The following is a 16,904-nucleotide window of genomic DNA, read 5'->3' on the forward strand; positions in this document are numbered from 1 at the left end:
GATAATTTTATCAGATTTTGCATATTTGATACAAAATAGCTTTAATCCCGAAAAATATATCCGTGATAGAAAGTAACCCGTTACTAACGAGATTAAAACAAAAAAGCAAGCTCAGGGTGAAATAAAAAGCTCGTTAATTCCCTGAGTGTCAGCCACGTTAAAGCTAGCCAATCCATTGAAAGCTATGGAATGGGGTCAGTTCTGCAAACTAAAACGGTTTTATCGATAACTATACCAGAGGCCGGCAGCCGGAGGTGGGATATTTAACACGTACGAACTCATCACACGAACACACTGTCGCTGTTATTACGGGGTGAGCGCCACGCCGCGGAACCCCGTACGGAAACGTCGTCGTTCCGTTCAACTATTGATATATTTCGACGTTTACGACTTGAAGTAACTTTCCCAAATATATGGCCCGACTTGGATTGTAAATTTCCTCACTTCCGAATATGTACCCGCTCCAAACCATCCACCCATTCTCTATAACCCCTTGCACTTTACCCCGTATTTACTCGCGCGCCCTTAAACTACTATCCGAGTGCGGGAGGGAAGAGGTTCGTTCAATCCTTCGACGTGGCTAGAATCGTCGTACAATTTTCTATCCCTATTGCTCCTTCATCACAAAATTTCATCCCAAATTCACCATCGCTATAAATATCTCAAACGGACTAACGTACGGTTAATTAACTCTTCCTGGACTTATAGACAACCGTGAATAATTATTCGGGGGATTTTAAGGATCACTGACTGATAATGATGATAAAAGCCACCCTCAGTATTGGTCATTTGGTCAAAATTATTACATACAATTACTTAAATAAATATTATATAGATATTTAAAACTTATCTGAAGTATATGACAAGAAGTTAATACACCTGATCTTCCATAGGGTCAATAAATTGGTTTATGGTATTTTTTTACATGATTTTCTTTTACTGGGTACGTCTTCCAACGTGTAAAAAGTGGGTCGGGTGTAATTTATGTAATATTGGTAGCTATGCACGTATCACATGTACGAAACAATAGCTCTGCGAAGTTAGTCTGCTTTATCGACATCGAAATGTCAATGGGCAGGAATCCGAGCACGAAGGCGGTCGGGTTTCTGATTCAAATTAATCAATGTCGACTGCAAAATTACTGTACCTGTACACCATGAAGCTAAGAGCATGCTCGATCGGATCGATTCTCTCTGTAGCACTCGCTCGAGACCACTGCAAATCTTTGCCAGTGGCCCTCGTTCCACTGTGTGCAATGCTCACTGAAACTCTGTCGGTTAAACAAGAGAATGAGTTTGTTAAATTCGTTCCACTCCGTATCGATTGAAAGCTACCGCCACCAATGAACGGAATCTCTTCCAGTCCTCCCTGATTATTGAAACACTTTGTGTCCAATTCCTTTTCCGCGGTCAAAGGTTCAATAAGAGTACTCGAAAATGCGTAACTTACTTTCATAGTAAAGTGTACAGTAGTATGTGGTATGCAATCTATAGTAGTAAGTGTATATGCATATTGTCTTGATCCTAATTAGCTTTTGAACTTCTAAAGTATTCTGTGTTCTTTTCAAGAGCTGTTGAAATGATGCCTGTTAAAAAATGTATCTCTTCATGTGTGTTACAATGTAATTTGCATATAAATGGCTAATCAATTTTGTTTCGTACACACTAGTCCGCATCAATGTTTCGAGATCATTGCTCAAGAGTTACCTAGATTAAAGCATGCTTTACATTCCTTACTGTTAGTATCATGAACTATTGTCATTTTACTGAATGCCCGCGAGTTCGATTTCAAATTAGTTGTCGAATTTTGAACCGATTATCGCAAAACGGTTACGAGACTGATTTGTTCTCTCTTCCTTTTAACAATCACGAGGAATTGAGGAGTGAACGACGGAAGTTAAATTGAAAGAGCGAACGATCCGACCGGAAAAGCTCTCGAAACGTTGGCGCTCATAATTGAAAAGGTCAAAAGGTGTACCCGGCTGTCCGAGTTCCTTTGTGAAATCTCGTGAAACAAACGCGCGGGAGAAGAACAAGATCTCTTGGGTATCGACGAACGAAGGAACCGATTAATCATATCATCGGTGGAAGCGCGGAGCAATTAAGTGGAAGTTCCTAGGGGGTCGGTCGATGTGCCGGTGACCTTATCTCAGTCAAACAGGCACCAATTATCGGCTTACCAGGAAGCACTGATCTTGCAGTCTGTCTACCTGCAATTACCACGGGCTTACTGTGATTCAGCTCGAAGCGGAGCGAAGAAGGAATCCTTGCATGCGACTACTACACGGTGCTCTGCCGCCAATGGCTCCTACGTCTGACTATAATACGCTTGTTCTACTGTTACAGTTGCCTCTATGACTTACGTCCTAAAGGAATGAGAGTTTATGCCAGAAGATACGTATGATGTTTTTATTTTCAACAGGAAGATTGCCTAACGAGATTAATAAAATTTCTTCCCTATATTCTATATTTGAAGAACAATAAAACGGGAAATCGAAAATAAACAGAAATAGCAGACGGAGACTAAAATAACCTAATATAAATACTGCCTCCTTATCTTGCTGGTTAAATATGTAAGAAAAATTAATGCAGTTAACTAGTTTTCGAAATGCTTTCCCCAGATGAGCAAAATGGTGTCATCTAACAACCTATTTCTGAACAAAAACAGTCAAACCGTAAGCTTGTTAGCAGTTTTCTCGTATGAACGATAAGCTGTATTTCCTAAACGACACATACGATTGTTCGACTGGCTGGCATTGTTCCGCTGTGCTGCGATGTCGTTAGGTCAAAAATCTGTACGCCATTAGGGTAATTGAAAAGGGAAACTCGATGAAGTACGGTGAAACGATCGCGCTCTCTAGCTCGCTCTCAATTACGCCGACTAGAACCACTCTCGGAATTAGATTTCCGTGAGTAACGTACAAGTGTTGGCTGTGCGACACGCTGCACTCCTTCTCTCTCTCTCTCTCTCTTTCTCTCCATCCCTCTTTAGTATCGTGTTTCATAGCGTACAGTTTTGCGAAGCATACGTGCAGTTTTCGGGAGGTATTAAAGTAAAATGCCCGATAATGGTCAACAGAATTGTTGACCGGCTAATCAGTAACATGAGACAATTTTGGAAGGAGCTGAAAGGTTTAGTCGATCGACAGTTTGGGCAAATCAATCCATATCATCATAATTCATATTTTCTATTCGCCTCAGACATGCGTCCTAGAAGTTTCATTTTTGCTGGTTAAAGCAGTATACAGTGTACAGTGGCGAACTCCCTTGGTTCGAAGCAAAGGTCGACTTAATCTCTGAGTGGATTCACTGACACAGAGACTTCACTGACACAGAAGGAAGACTTTTCTTGGAGACCGAGTTCATTAAGGCGCAATTAAACTCTCGCGAAACTTCCTCGGGAACTGTTCGTGCAGCCGGCCGCGAATGCAAATCCCAAGTCTCGCGTGGCGCTGATTGGCCGGCTATCAGGGTTTCTTGGTAATTAGTGATCTGTAGGTAGAAAGCATTCTTTTCTTGCTCGCGTCGTTCCACGTCTATTAAAACGAGCTACTTGAAGAATTATTAATATTTCTTCCTGTATATTAAACCTGTGATATCCACCCCAATGTATAATATTCATTAACGTGTGTTGTGAGTTTTCAATATTTATTACGTGATAAACAGAAGCGATCGATTCGAAACAATTGAAAGTATCAGTGAGGAACAAAAGGAATTCTACTTCTATTAGTCTGTAATCCCTAAATGCTAACGAGTAACAAATCCTTTTTTCCACACCCTCGGTACAACAGCGCAAACACCCATGTGTACCCCGTTTCGCGTTGTATCGGGACAAGTTCACAAAATCCTGTACCATTTAAAAGCAACGTCGCCCGCCTTCTCCATATTCATGAACGACACGGCTTTACGGAGTTTGCCGGTTGTCCAGGTGGACTTCGTCGTTGAAAATCATTCGAATAGCTACTAACCACGTCGGAAAAGAGTCGTTTACGACGATTTTCTCCCCTCGCGGATAGGATTTCGACGGGAAATGCACACGCGTCATTAGCAGTACGATTACACGGAAGCCCGTAACGACTGCCGAAGTAGTCTTCGTGGAGAGTTAATTTTCGAATCGCGCTCGCGGAATTTCCACCGAATTACTGGGGAGTCTCGTTTCACGAGAAACCGTGGTCGCGTTTAACGTCGACTGTCTCGTCATGGAGGATGGATGGTAACGTAATCAAAATACGATGTGCGTGAAGCTGCAAATTGTACTATTAAAAAATAGTAGCAGTACATCCGTCTAAAAATATACAAACTTTCTATAATCTTCCTTAATCATTTTGGAATAGAACTATTCATTACCTATACGCGCATATTCAAGTTTTCAGTACAAACTCTTTCCATCTTTGTTTATACTTTTCTACCAAATAGAATTAAGGACACGATTCCGATGGAATAAGCTAGCGAAAACGATGAGTAAAGTGTAGTCGGTTTTTGATAGATTGCTTCTACTGTTCAGTTCACGAGTTAAAGGAGGGGCGTCGCGACGCTTACGAAACGAACGTGGGAGAAATGAATGGTGGATGGAAGAAAAATGGTTTAGAAGCGGAAAGAATGAGACGGGGCTGCACGGACAAAAGAAAAAAGTAGTACGTTCCTCTAGTTGGCTGGCGGGGCATAAGCGTGAAAAGCAGGCGAATCCCAAAGAACCATGAACCATATCCGTGCGAGCAGGACAAAGAGCATAAAGAAAGAAACGAGCCGCACTGTGGCCCAAGAATTGACCGATCGAAGTTATTGCAGGAAGAACAGCATGAGAAATTCGCAAGATGACGGCAGAGACTTTCTGTTTCGTAATGACTGGCCGTGTCAGTAACCCAATATTGCTGACTGAAATTTATATAAAACAGTCGTGTGTAAAACTCGAATTTGTTTTGTAGATTACGTACATACCTATGTATGTAGGTATGTTTTCTTGGTAAATCTGATGGTAATAAATATAAAAAGTACGACATAAAATTGTTTCCAAAGAAATTTTTATAGAATTTATATCGCTCGTTCTGGTAATATTGTATATGACTTACAGTTTAATATAACAGGAATTTAATAAAAGAGCGGCTGTATTTCCTATAAAATATCCCGTTTAATATCATTAATTTGACTTAACGGCACATTTTATTAAACAGAGTGCTTTCCCAGTAGCAGCGATCGCTGTTGCAGTTGTTCATGTTACATCTAGTAATAAATGTATCACCCGTTTTTTCCTCGTTTTTAAACATCGCACAAAATACGTCCCTTGCGTTGTAATTGTTATTTTGCCTCCACGTTTTACTTCCGACATTTTTATTTGCGAACCACGTCGCAGAACGCGTTATGAGCAGAATGAACAATTCCAGAAAATTTTTCGTATTTTTTTTTCACGATGCGCGTAATTTGCAATTGGAGAATGCGACGCAGTATTAACAAAGGCCTTTATTCTCAGACATTTATTATACGTATTAATGGAGGGGGAGGAAACTTCGAAAGGATTTCTTCTCAGATTATACCTCGCAGAATCCACTGGCATCTACAAAATCAGAATCATTTTCTTCTTTATTCGCGTTTAAAGAACTCTCGCTCGAGCGTTGACTTCTTTAGTTTTAATAATCCGCCCATTGAGAGCTTTTAAATAGAAAGTAATACCGGATGATTTTCATTTGTCCGCTGCTTTTAATACCGAATATTATAATCCTATTAGTACATGCCATAATAGCTTCATTGAAATAAAAAGTATTAACACTTCTTTACATCATGTCGAAGATGTTCTTGCATTTATGATGTATCTAACATATTTAAGTGCTTCATAACTAAATACTTATTAAACTACTATAATATAAGTTTGGATTCACTCATTATGGTGAATTCTCTAATTTCGTTAATCTTGATCGTTAATTGATGATAATTATATTTCGCGGAAGAGAAGACGAGAGGGTAATAATTTCAAGTGAAATCCAAAAACACATAATATGTTTCGATAAAAAATACCGATTGTTAGGAAGGCACAGATAGTTAAACATAGTGGATTCCTGGAAACGCGGTTATTAAGCAAGAATGCATTCGAGCAACAAGAATGTGTTGGTAGTCTAGTGAACCAAGTTAGTCCCTGCAGAGAGCGACGTTGAGTTAAAGTGGAATTCCAATCTAATACCCGGAGAAATAGCAAACACAATCATCAGCATTGATTAAAATAAATGGACGTTACAGGGAAGAATGTAAAACAAAGAACGTAACCGTCGTTTATCAATAAAATTGAATTCAACGATCAATACTGACATCAATGAGAGTTGTACAACGATTCTGTCGCGCAGTATAGTCGATGCCAGTAACATCAGCAAGAATCGCGCTCAGTCGTCACGCAAACGATAGTGAATGCAAAAAGATACCGGTGATCGTCAGCAAGAACAGTCGGGCGCTATCGAAATCACGATCAATCATGTACAAACAGGTATTCAAAACACGCTCAAGTATACTTATGGTACGACATACGATATTTCTTCGTCTGGTATTTCTTGAAAAAGTGGTTTCCTCACCACTGAACAGAATCGAATAGGTTGTAAGAAACAGATACTCGGCGAACTCTTTACTTATCGTTTTATTATTCAAATACAGTATAATGTTCTCATATTTGTGTGTATTATTTATATATGTATTTCTTATAACGTCGTTACTGAATGAAACCGCGAGGAATGTAATCGCGAGGAATTAATAATGTTCTGACGTTACACGTAACGTAACGAAAATGCCTCGCCGTCTTGGAACGAGCGCGCTCCCCTTGTAGAGCAAGAAAAAGGAGCCGCGAAGGTGAAGAAGAATAGGACTGCACTACTTTCAGTCGCAACGAACACACGGATGAAGATGCAGAAAAAAGATAGGAGAGATAGAAGCATGGTAAAAAGAGGAGGAACAGCGTTGACAAAGAAGATGGACTGTACAAGCGAGTAAAATGGAACGAGATAGAAAGATAGTGAACCGGGAGAAAAATAGATAGAAAAGATAGAGGCATAGTAAAGAGAAGAACAGCGACGACGAGGAAGACGCGTCGTGACAGCTAAGTGGAACAAGATAGAAAGATAGAAAGTCGGGAAGAAGGAGATAAGGGGTAAAGAGACGCTGGGGAAAGACGGAGAAGCTAAGGCTGGATAGTTGCAGAGACAGAGAGAGAGAGAGAGAGAGGGAGAGAGAAAGGAGCAGGATGAGGAGGTTGGTGGATTTCGTAAGCGCAGAGGGGTCGGGGGTGGCGCCGCGGGCTGCGCCGTCGCCCAGCATCCCTCGTTTTACACCCGCCCACCCTCGGAAAGGCGCACCCTCACGCTGTGAGTATCTGCTAGTCATACGCTGGCCCGTTGCGAGCCCGCCGATATAACAGCGCCTCTGTCGCACGCTTCGCTCGCCTACGTGCACGCTTTTCCGCGTCGCATTGTGATTGCTGCGAGTCGTTGTTGACCCAGTTAGGGCCCGCGTAACCGTTGCCGATGAGGCGGTCGTGCATTCACGCGTGTGAGTTTTCCGCGAATAATTTTCAATAGGAACGAGTGAGAACCTCCTGAGTGATTAGTGCGACAATCGAAGGGACAGAACTATTCAAAGCGTTTTCCTTTAGTTAACGCGGACAATCGCTGTTACGCGAGTCTAGATTCGCGTGCGAAGTGGTGATAACATTGGAAAGAGGGAAAACGCGATATTCGTTGGCACGCGGAACAATCCTTTACGACCCGTTCTCGTCCACATGGTTCGTGTTTTGCTCCTCCACCCTCTTTGCCTCCCCTGCGTGGCTCACTCTGGACTATCCACAAGGCTAGGACTAGCCCGCTCGTGACGGGAACACGCGAACATCATCTGGCCGGTGTATACCACCTTGAGGTGTACACGTGAAAGGTGCAGCCAAGTCTTAACCCACAGGCTATGTACAATGTCCGCGCAACGTCATCTTTGACCGGATACGTATACCGGTGTACTAACACGGGGATCATTCTCGACATTGTGTACCGAGACAATTGATTCGCTGTCATCGGCGACGCGCTGTGACGTAAACACCTAGCCATTACTGGATTTCTGTGGTTCAAATTGACGCGTTATCACATTCAGGTGGTCAACGAGAGTGTTAACGTTAGATTTACAACGAAATTTTCCCGTTACGGAGTACGAGCGAGAAAACTTTTGTACTTCATCATGAAGGTCTGAACGCGAGGAACATTTTACAGGCGGCTAGTGACGTTTAATTGATAATATAGGAATAGAATAGATTAGTTATTGTAGGAATAGAATAGAATACGGGAAACGGTAGTCGGCATTCCCCGATAGACTACACCGTTCCACGTTTCGGTGGGAATGATAATCGATACGATGGAAATGTTCATGATATTAGGTATCTGCTTCCTGTGCTATGAAATGTGCGATTTGATCAGACGTTACACCACGCCACAAACGACGGAGCCGCGCCGCTCCCTCGAAGCTTCCGCAGCACCACCGTCTCAACGTGTATTCTCAATTTCCCATAGGATACAGAATCGTCCAGCCTGTTGCCCACAGTAAACCGTTGTTACTCCGTTTACTGAGTCGTCCCTCGACGGTTTCTTCTCCTCGATTCTCCCGTGGTTCTGAACGAAAGTGGCTGGAAAATTTTCTGAGGAAACCGCTGGAAAACGGAAAATCCTCAAAGGAATGAGAAAAACAAATGGCGAGCTATCTCGTTTAGAGAAGCCACGGAAATTAGTTGCGTTTACGCGGCTGACGTGATCGCCTGATCTTAATAAAGTGTTTTGCATCCATCACGTTCAGGCAGGATACGACGAGCTGTGGTCTTTGGACGAAGTTGACGCTCCCTAATGTACTTGACATCATGAAGCGTCCGATCGATACGGGAATGTAAGTGTGCCCATATCGCCCTTCGCTTCGTTATCGCGATCGATGCAATCCGATCGATCATCTCGTCGACGCAATCTTCATGCTGGTTACTCTCTTCATGGAATCGGGACTGTATGGCTACGGAAGTGCACGAGTGTTTTCGAATTCACGTATACAGTACGATCTTCACGAGGAAGGAAAATAAATTGGTTAAGTTGTTCGATAGAAAACGTACGATTTCACTGCCTGTCTTTGGGGAATAAACTCGAAAGAACGTGTTCCCTTAACGCTGAAATAGGTTCAGTCTGGTTCGAAGGATGCAGCGAGGGTGGTGAATGACCCGTGAAATACGCTGAGATCTGGATTTCAAAGAATAAAATCGTATTCTTAGTTTACTTAATCCCAATTTGTCACCGTGAACTTGGATGTTTACTATAATTCATCTACGATAAGTGATCGATATTTCATTGGTATTGAGCAATGAAGTAGTTAAGTTGCATCGAATTTTATCTAGTTATATCAACATTCTACTTACATCTGTAGTTCCGTGTTCAAGAAAAGGATAATAGACTTAAGAATAGTATAACGCAGTTCAAGATTACTCGCTGAGCGAGTGATTTTTTTATCGAAAAGCTCAAATTGAAGACACGAGAGGCAGAATCACGAAGATCGAGAAGAGATGGACATGTTGGAGCGGCTGATGAGCTCTGGATTGCATCAGCCAGCTCTGACGGCAGCCACACGATCTCAAAACGCCTTCGTGCAGGCCAATCTTTGCTCCGTGATCAGCCGGAAGGGTCGTCACCTAACTGGCACATTTTGCTTAAGAGGAGACACGATGGAGGGCATAATACAATGTCTGGTGTTTTTGAAAGCGTTTTCGGTAAGAAAACCTTTGTTACATACTTTTTACCATTTTATCTCCCATCCTGTATACTGTAGTGTCCAATGTGAAACACATTACGTAGCTCCATATACCTTGTCTTGGCCAATGAAAATATATTTTTTAAGCTATCTGAATGATATCTTGCTCATGTAGAGAATATGGGCGTATAGAGAACGTCAGAATTAAAGTAATCCTTAGAAACTATTCCCAACGCGATCAACTCGGTTTGTTAGCGTAAAAAGCATACCTGCTACTGGGGCATATAACGTTTCCGGGATGCCAAATACTGATACTGGGAAAAGCTGTCCATTTAACGAGCTCAGAAGTGGGCGAGAAACAATGTCGAAATTGTTTAGCCGGATATTCATGGAACGTCTGCTCGCGGAGAGCACAATCGTTGCGGAAGGCGATAATGACAGCGATACGTGTCTGCTACCACGCAGCTGTCGTATATGTCCACGTATATATGCATATTTACATGAACTTGTGCATCTGTATATTTAGAATCGAAGAGAATTCACGTTATTAAGTCTTGAGATTTTCGAAAAAGTGTTCGTATACATTTCCATTTAAAGCGAGGTCATATTCATTTTGCATATTGGAATATTGTTTTAGTTAAGACTTATTTAATTTACAATACACATTTTGATTAAGATTGTGTTTTTGGCAAAAGTTTCCCTGGTATCTATACGATATAATTTCAACAATTACAACGATGCGTTGTTTTATGCTCAGAGTGTATGCACAATAAAAGCACCCTGTGTCCCAGAAAGATCGACTGGACCCTTCGTTCTGGGGGACACTTCAATCTCCTTTCCTTTGATCGTTCCTGTTGAACCTTTCGAAAGGATATCTCATTCTGTCGCCGCTCCTTACGCGAGGATAACATACGGTTCCACCTTCTTTTCTTCGACCAAACCAATTGTCCCCGAAATGGAGACAAATCGAGGCCCGATTGATATCCGCCGTCTCCGAAAAACGGGGCGACCCTCCCACGAGAATCGAGGTGACTCGATGCCGGAGGCTACGACCTGACGACGTTAAATTGTTCATAATGAGAATTCGGTAGTGAACGGAAATCATCCAGTAACCTAACCCGACTTAGTATGGCCTTTGCGGGAACGGGGCTACGAAGGGAGAGATATAGGGAGGGACATAGGACGCGATTCACATTGAAAGGCGATGACTCCAGGGGGACTGGTCCCTCTCTTTGTTCTATCCTTTCACCCCTAACTTCGATTTGAAAGAAAATTTCTGTTTTCGTGTCTCGTCGCTCGCAATTCAACTGGGTCAAAGAATTTTAATCGCATCCCCCCGATGAAAATTACACGCGGTCTTCTGCTTACAAACCAACCTACAAGTCCAGGATCCTTGATGTTTTTAATCGAGGGCCTCTACACATACAGTATAGCCACAGCGTATTCTGTAGTCAGTAGTCTATCGTGCTACCCAGTTGAGTGGCTGGCATTCTTCGAAGGGTGCAAGGAAGGTGACGATAACATCTAGAAGAGAGGAGGTTGCCTATGAATTTTTATCCGTTCTTGGCCGTGGGCTACGGTCGTCTGAAACGAACGAATCGCGATGGCCTCCTATCAAGAAAAAACCACTTACCCCGACGAGCTCGTTTGACGATCAAAGTTATTGGCGTGGTGATATAACGAGGGTGGCTAGATCCGAGTCTGAATGTCGAAGCAGAAATTGGGCTTTGAATTCTGGAGTTAAGGCGTCTGAGGGAAACTTAACTCTGTCTGTGGTATTCGAAGCAATTTTCATCGTCCGAACAAACGTTTCATTTGCATAAAATGATTACTTATCGTCATACTGGATGGATGATATAAAGAAAGTTAGACTCCAGTTGATAAATTTAGAAATATACATTTTTTATTAAGTGCATATAGTTACAGATTGTATAACAATGAAATGTGAGTTTAAAATTAAACTGGATGAAAGAGCATTTATAAATTCAGTGTCAGTTACGTAACAGCGTTACGTGTTTTACTGTTTAGTCTTATCTGTTCACGATTGCGAATGGTGTACGTTATACTGTGCTAAATAGAGGGAATCACGTTTGACCACGATCTCCTGATGCGAATATTTCGTATTGGTTGTGGCTGCTCGCACGGAATACCGAATTACAAAGTTTCCGTGAGCCAAGTTTTAATATCCCAATTCTAGCCGTTGCTTCGCCTCAACTCACGTGCGATTCTTAATCCTGGTACGCTTAGTAACAAAGTTTCCATTAAGCTGGAGACGATTTCCCAATTGAGCGTGGATGAACTATTTATTAATTTTCATTTTGTTTATGGAAAATTGTAAATTTTTTTATCAACAGTGAAATATAAAAAATTATAGCGGCCTCCTTTATTACTGCCTAATTTAAATGTGTGCCCCACGTGTAGTATAGACATTTTTTATAAATCCAATACGCGATTACGTCAAAAGGACATTGACGTAATAGTACAGAAAGACAGCAAATACTCAAATATGATTATCTCGGAGACCAACCCGAAAATCAACTTTCATTCTGTATTTCTTTCTTATTTTTCTACAAAGGCTCACGTTATATCCGCTTTTATACGTTATTCGGCCGTACCTTGTATCTATCTAAAGGGGAGAAAACGTAGAACGCATTGATAATATTTTGAGAAGCGCTGTACGGTCAGGGGACCTTAATTGTCTGGTTACAGGAGAAATTTCGTTTCACGTCGATTCAAGATAATTAAAGGCGCCAGGCCTTTGTGTCTGCCAGCGCCGCAGTTTGCTCTTTCCTTCAGGGTACTAAGACCGGATGGGCGACGAAACTTCGCTGATATTTCAAGCTCTCTAGAGTAACAGAGCTACAAGGAGCAAGAGCGAGAGAAGTTCACTTTCCCATGTATTTATGTACGCTTTAGGCTAGGGAGGTTATATCCCGATTCCGTTCTCGGATGTATGTACATGTATGTTCGCATCTGCGACAGCCGTTCACGTCTCGGAGGGAACACGAGGCTTGGGTCTTCGAGGCTTGACCTGGTTCCAGGTGTTCCATCAGCCTTTCCTTGCGCCTCGGTCCTCCTTGTCGGGATCCACTGCAGGCCGTCCTCCTAATAATAGATTTATATGCATGGCTTTCCGCGAGTGGTACAGGTGGTTTCGTATAATTGCGCCGAGCGTACAAACCGGCTCGCTACCGTTCACGCATAATAATTGTATTTTAAATGCCGGCAGACGAGGAAAGTCCAACACGTTTAAATATTCATCTCTCTTTGCAATAGTTTTCAGTGCGCAGCAAGTGCCAATTTATTGCTTGGTATCCCTGTGTAATAATTTGTATCTCCTAAGTGTCTGAATGCTACTATTGTTGTTTGTAGAACTTCTTAAAACTCTGATTTACGAATATACTGTAGGAATCGAATTCCAAAGTTTTAGATTGTTTTTATTTGAAATATAAATTATTTTATCTAGAGCAAACGGGGATATAAAGTACAAAATACATTTCCGACTTTTTCAAAGCTAATACGAACAGTTTAAAAAAAAACTGATTATAATTTGATATATACTCATAAAGTCGTTCATCCAGAAGACTGGAGTTTTCTAACAATGTGCAGATCTTCAGTCGCTTCCTCGAGAAAGGAATCATGTAGGTCAGTGAGCTAGAAAATTTGCTTTTCGTCACTCTCGAGCGCGACGGACTTCAGTCTGAGTTTCATTCCTCGCGCATTATGTCAAGAGACAGTGGATTTTGGGATTAGACGGTTCCATCAATTTCCGGTACTGAAATCCTTGATTAAATCGGGCTCGACGTTATTTCTCCTTGTATCAATTGCATTTCATCCTGTTTTGCTCTTTTTAAGTTAGTCCGATATCACCGGTAATCAATAAGTTACTGAAACAAGATAGGAGTAGTAAATGTTCAATACATGCATGCTTTTATATGAAACTTTATGCAGCAATCGATATCGATATAAAAGCGTCCGTTTGCAAAATTTTGAATTTTTCAACTTAACGTGAATGAATAGCCTTTCGAACAAGTCGGATCGAAATCGTCGCCGGATTCAAGTGTGGACATTGAATACTTAAGTGGTCGGCCACCAAGAACCGGTCGTGTTTATTGGCAGCAGATCGGTGTTTGCACATCCGCCAAATGAAACCTTCGATGTCATTCGCTGTTGTTTACTCAGCAAAAACAACACCGTCGAGCCTCTAAACCGCGTTCGTTCACGGGTGCCTCAAATTTCGACGTGCAACTTCTGTTTGCAAACCGGTGACCTCGCAACTCCGCCACGTTTCAATTCACGGTTGTCACACGGCCGATTAATTTTTCTATAGGTACCGTTTAAAACTTTGAAACTGAACAAGTGAAGTATACTTCAAGGGATAATAAAAATTATAATCTAACTCTATTGATTTTTTATGTTTCTCAATGTAACTTGATTAGTCAATCACTTAATAATGTATTTAATGAAATAAATGAAAATCCTTAACGTATTGAGAAATATAAATATAAATGAAAATCGGCATGAAAATGACTTGCTCTACCACTCTACATTGAAAATTATCCGATTTTAAGTATCCTTTACAATTTCTCTACAAGTAATATCATATATTTTGCTAAGAGGAGTTTATATGCATAATTATATGTCTGGTGCAGATTAAAAACGAATCTAACGAGGCAATTTCCGCTGCGCGTCTCCTCGACACTCCGCGGCTCTCGCGACACTTCGGTTCTAAAGCGCGAAACGACCTAATGCACCGTTCGGTGAAGATGCTGAACGAGCATGCCTCACCTGGCACCAAAAGCATTGAAACGTAGATACTGATCTCTGAGAGGCGTTGGCGTTTCCCACGATCGGCTAGACATTCATTAAAAGCCATGAGCTCTTGATTCGCGTGCTACGATTAAGACGAGACTCCGCCCTCTTTTGCCTCGTCGCTCTCGCTTCCATCGTTTTACTCCCTTGTCAGCTTTCGTGAGCGGCGAACTTTAATTGCTGCTCGCATGTCCACTTTAAGCGCGACTTTCACTTAAGATGAATGAAACTACTCTGCCGATTCAACAGTATCATTCGAGATATCGTGTTAAACTTGAAGTCTGCGCGGTGAATCGTTGCGATTAGACGCGAGAATTCTGCGATACTCCTTTATTCTTTACTATCACTAATTGGAATTCGCGACTCGATAACGGTACAAGTTCAGATCTATAATTTTGGAGCTGGACCAGACTGAGCCAGTAATAAACAAGAAAGTCTATTCAACTATCATATGTCTAATCAAAATGCATAGATCTAAAAAAAAATATTTAATACATACTTTCTGTGGGGTTATCTTTGAGAACTCTTATCACCCCTTCGAGATGTACGATAATCGAGAAAAAAAATACGTCACAAATATTTTTTTTTAGATCTATATTCTATTTTCATCGAAATCGGGGTGTACGGGTTGGATAGCTTTTCTTGTAAAGGTCGTTCTACTCAAAGCAATGCCGTTCCCGTGGCGCACGGGGATGACGAATAGGCCAGACGGAGCAGTTCGCCGTTGGGGACAATGCCGTAGCCAGAACTTCAAGTTGGTTATTTCGTGCAAAAGCAGGAAGCCTCAGAAGACCCCAAAGATATTTTTCCCGAACTCGTCGTCCAAACGGCGAAGAAGTATGAGTCAGACCGCCTGCTGTTCACTTGCAGACATGTAGCTATAGGGCGTTTCTCATGCGTACAACCGGAGATTTCGACGTCCGGTAAATCTTGTAGATCTCTTGGCGAAAAATCTTCGTGCTTGTCGCGTGTGATTTTCGTTTTATACTAAAACCTATTTCTCTTTACAGACAGTAATATAGAGAAATCAATAATTATTATTTTGTCTTAAGTCGATATTTAAGGTGGTTTTACTAAAATTCTGAAGTCAAGTGAATGTGTGCGCTAAATATTTCCAAAATGTTAGTTTAATTTAAATTAGTTAATAAGAATACAAAGGTTAAATTTACTTTATTTCTATAAGAAATACTTCTTACTGGGTTTTTACAAAGTCACAGATTTATTTCTTTAAAAAATAGTGACCATTTTTCATCCAGGTAGCGGTTTCGCGTAACGTCCGGTCTCATGAGAACAGTTCGTTCCGCGCGAGCCGGCTGCAACGCTCGCGGTCGGCTGCCACTCGCAGCGGGAGGGCTTTTCATCTTTGCGGACGCAAACAAACCGCGGGAGCCGCCGCGTTATTAATCTCCGGATTATCAAGTAGGCCGGCTGAACGTCCAACTCGTCTAGTATTTTGACCGAGCTTCTACGTCGTTCCCCGACGCGAACAGACCTGCTCGCGATTTCTTCTAATTACGTTTCCAAACTAGAACTTGTTGATTGAATTAACGAAACGATTCAAAGCACGTGTGATTGTGTCTTTATGTTGAGTAATGACACTTTACGTTCACATCAATGGATGGTGTCAATATTCTTGAATGTTAAAACATGAATGTACCATACCATCTGCCATCAAACGAGACTAGCTTTATTACGCCTTGAATCGCAGTAACCGCGATGACCCAATTTCGCGGATGAAGACTCGCCCATCCATTGTTCTCACAAGTCGCTTCGCAGCTTCCTTGCGCGGTCAGGAACTGTCTCGTTAAACGGCCGGTTCGCGCGGAATCGCAGCCGTGATTATTGTAAACGCAGTTTCGATCGCCGAGGAAACCAGGTCGAACGAAAAGAGCGTCGATGAGATGCGACACTGTGCCGCATTGCCGTGTGTGGATCTCCGCCCGGATCGATCGCGCTTAATTACGGGAAACGGTGCGTAGATAATAAATATCACGTGACCACGGGCAGTTATTAATGCACGATGAAACGCGCGTTCATTAGCAAACGCTTCGGAATCGAATCGCGCATTCTTCTGGTTAATATCATTTTCGAGAATGACGTGTCGGAGCTACGCAGACATACATAGACAGTGTTTCGTGCGGTTTTAACACCGAATAAATAGGGAAATATGGAGAATAATGGGGATTTCAATGAAATAATTTAACTCGCGCTGGAAGGTAGATTTACGGTTTCATAAAAGATAATTTGTTAAGTAATTCTATTTTAAGTCTTTATAAACTTATAAACAATGATAAATATCCCGGAATAAGGACGCCATCGTGATCCTTATTATTTAGCGTTTCTATTGTTCTTTATGTTGTC

General features: G+C 41.8%; 1 protein-coding gene across 20 annotated transcripts in view; it reads left to right on the forward strand.

Moving 5' to 3' along the window:
• Positions 1-16,904, forward strand: part of rg (A kinase anchor protein rugose) — a 269,667-nt gene that overhangs the window by 97,004 nt on the left and 155,759 nt on the right. For 18 of the 20 annotated variants that reach the window (XM_018022951.2, XM_018022956.2, XM_018022954.2 and 15 more), the window contains exon 1: positions 7,363-9,750. The exons of 1 other annotated variant lie outside the window; for it this stretch is intronic. In XM_018022951.2, the coding sequence (XP_017878440.1) occupies positions 9,547-9,750 (204 nt within the window). In that variant the 5' untranslated portion in view covers positions 7,363-9,546. Of the gene's footprint in view, positions 1-7,362; positions 9,751-16,904 lie in introns of those variants that run through there. One more of the 20 variants, XM_018022952.2, reaches the window with a different exon arrangement.

The sequence above is a fragment of the Ceratina calcarata genome, unplaced genomic scaffold (assembly GCF_001652005.2).
Source record: "Ceratina calcarata isolate Rehan_Ccalc_2016 unplaced genomic scaffold, ASM165200v1 scaffold297.2, whole genome shotgun sequence".
NCBI classification, from domain to species: domain Eukaryota; kingdom Metazoa; phylum Arthropoda; class Insecta; order Hymenoptera; family Apidae; genus Ceratina; species Ceratina calcarata.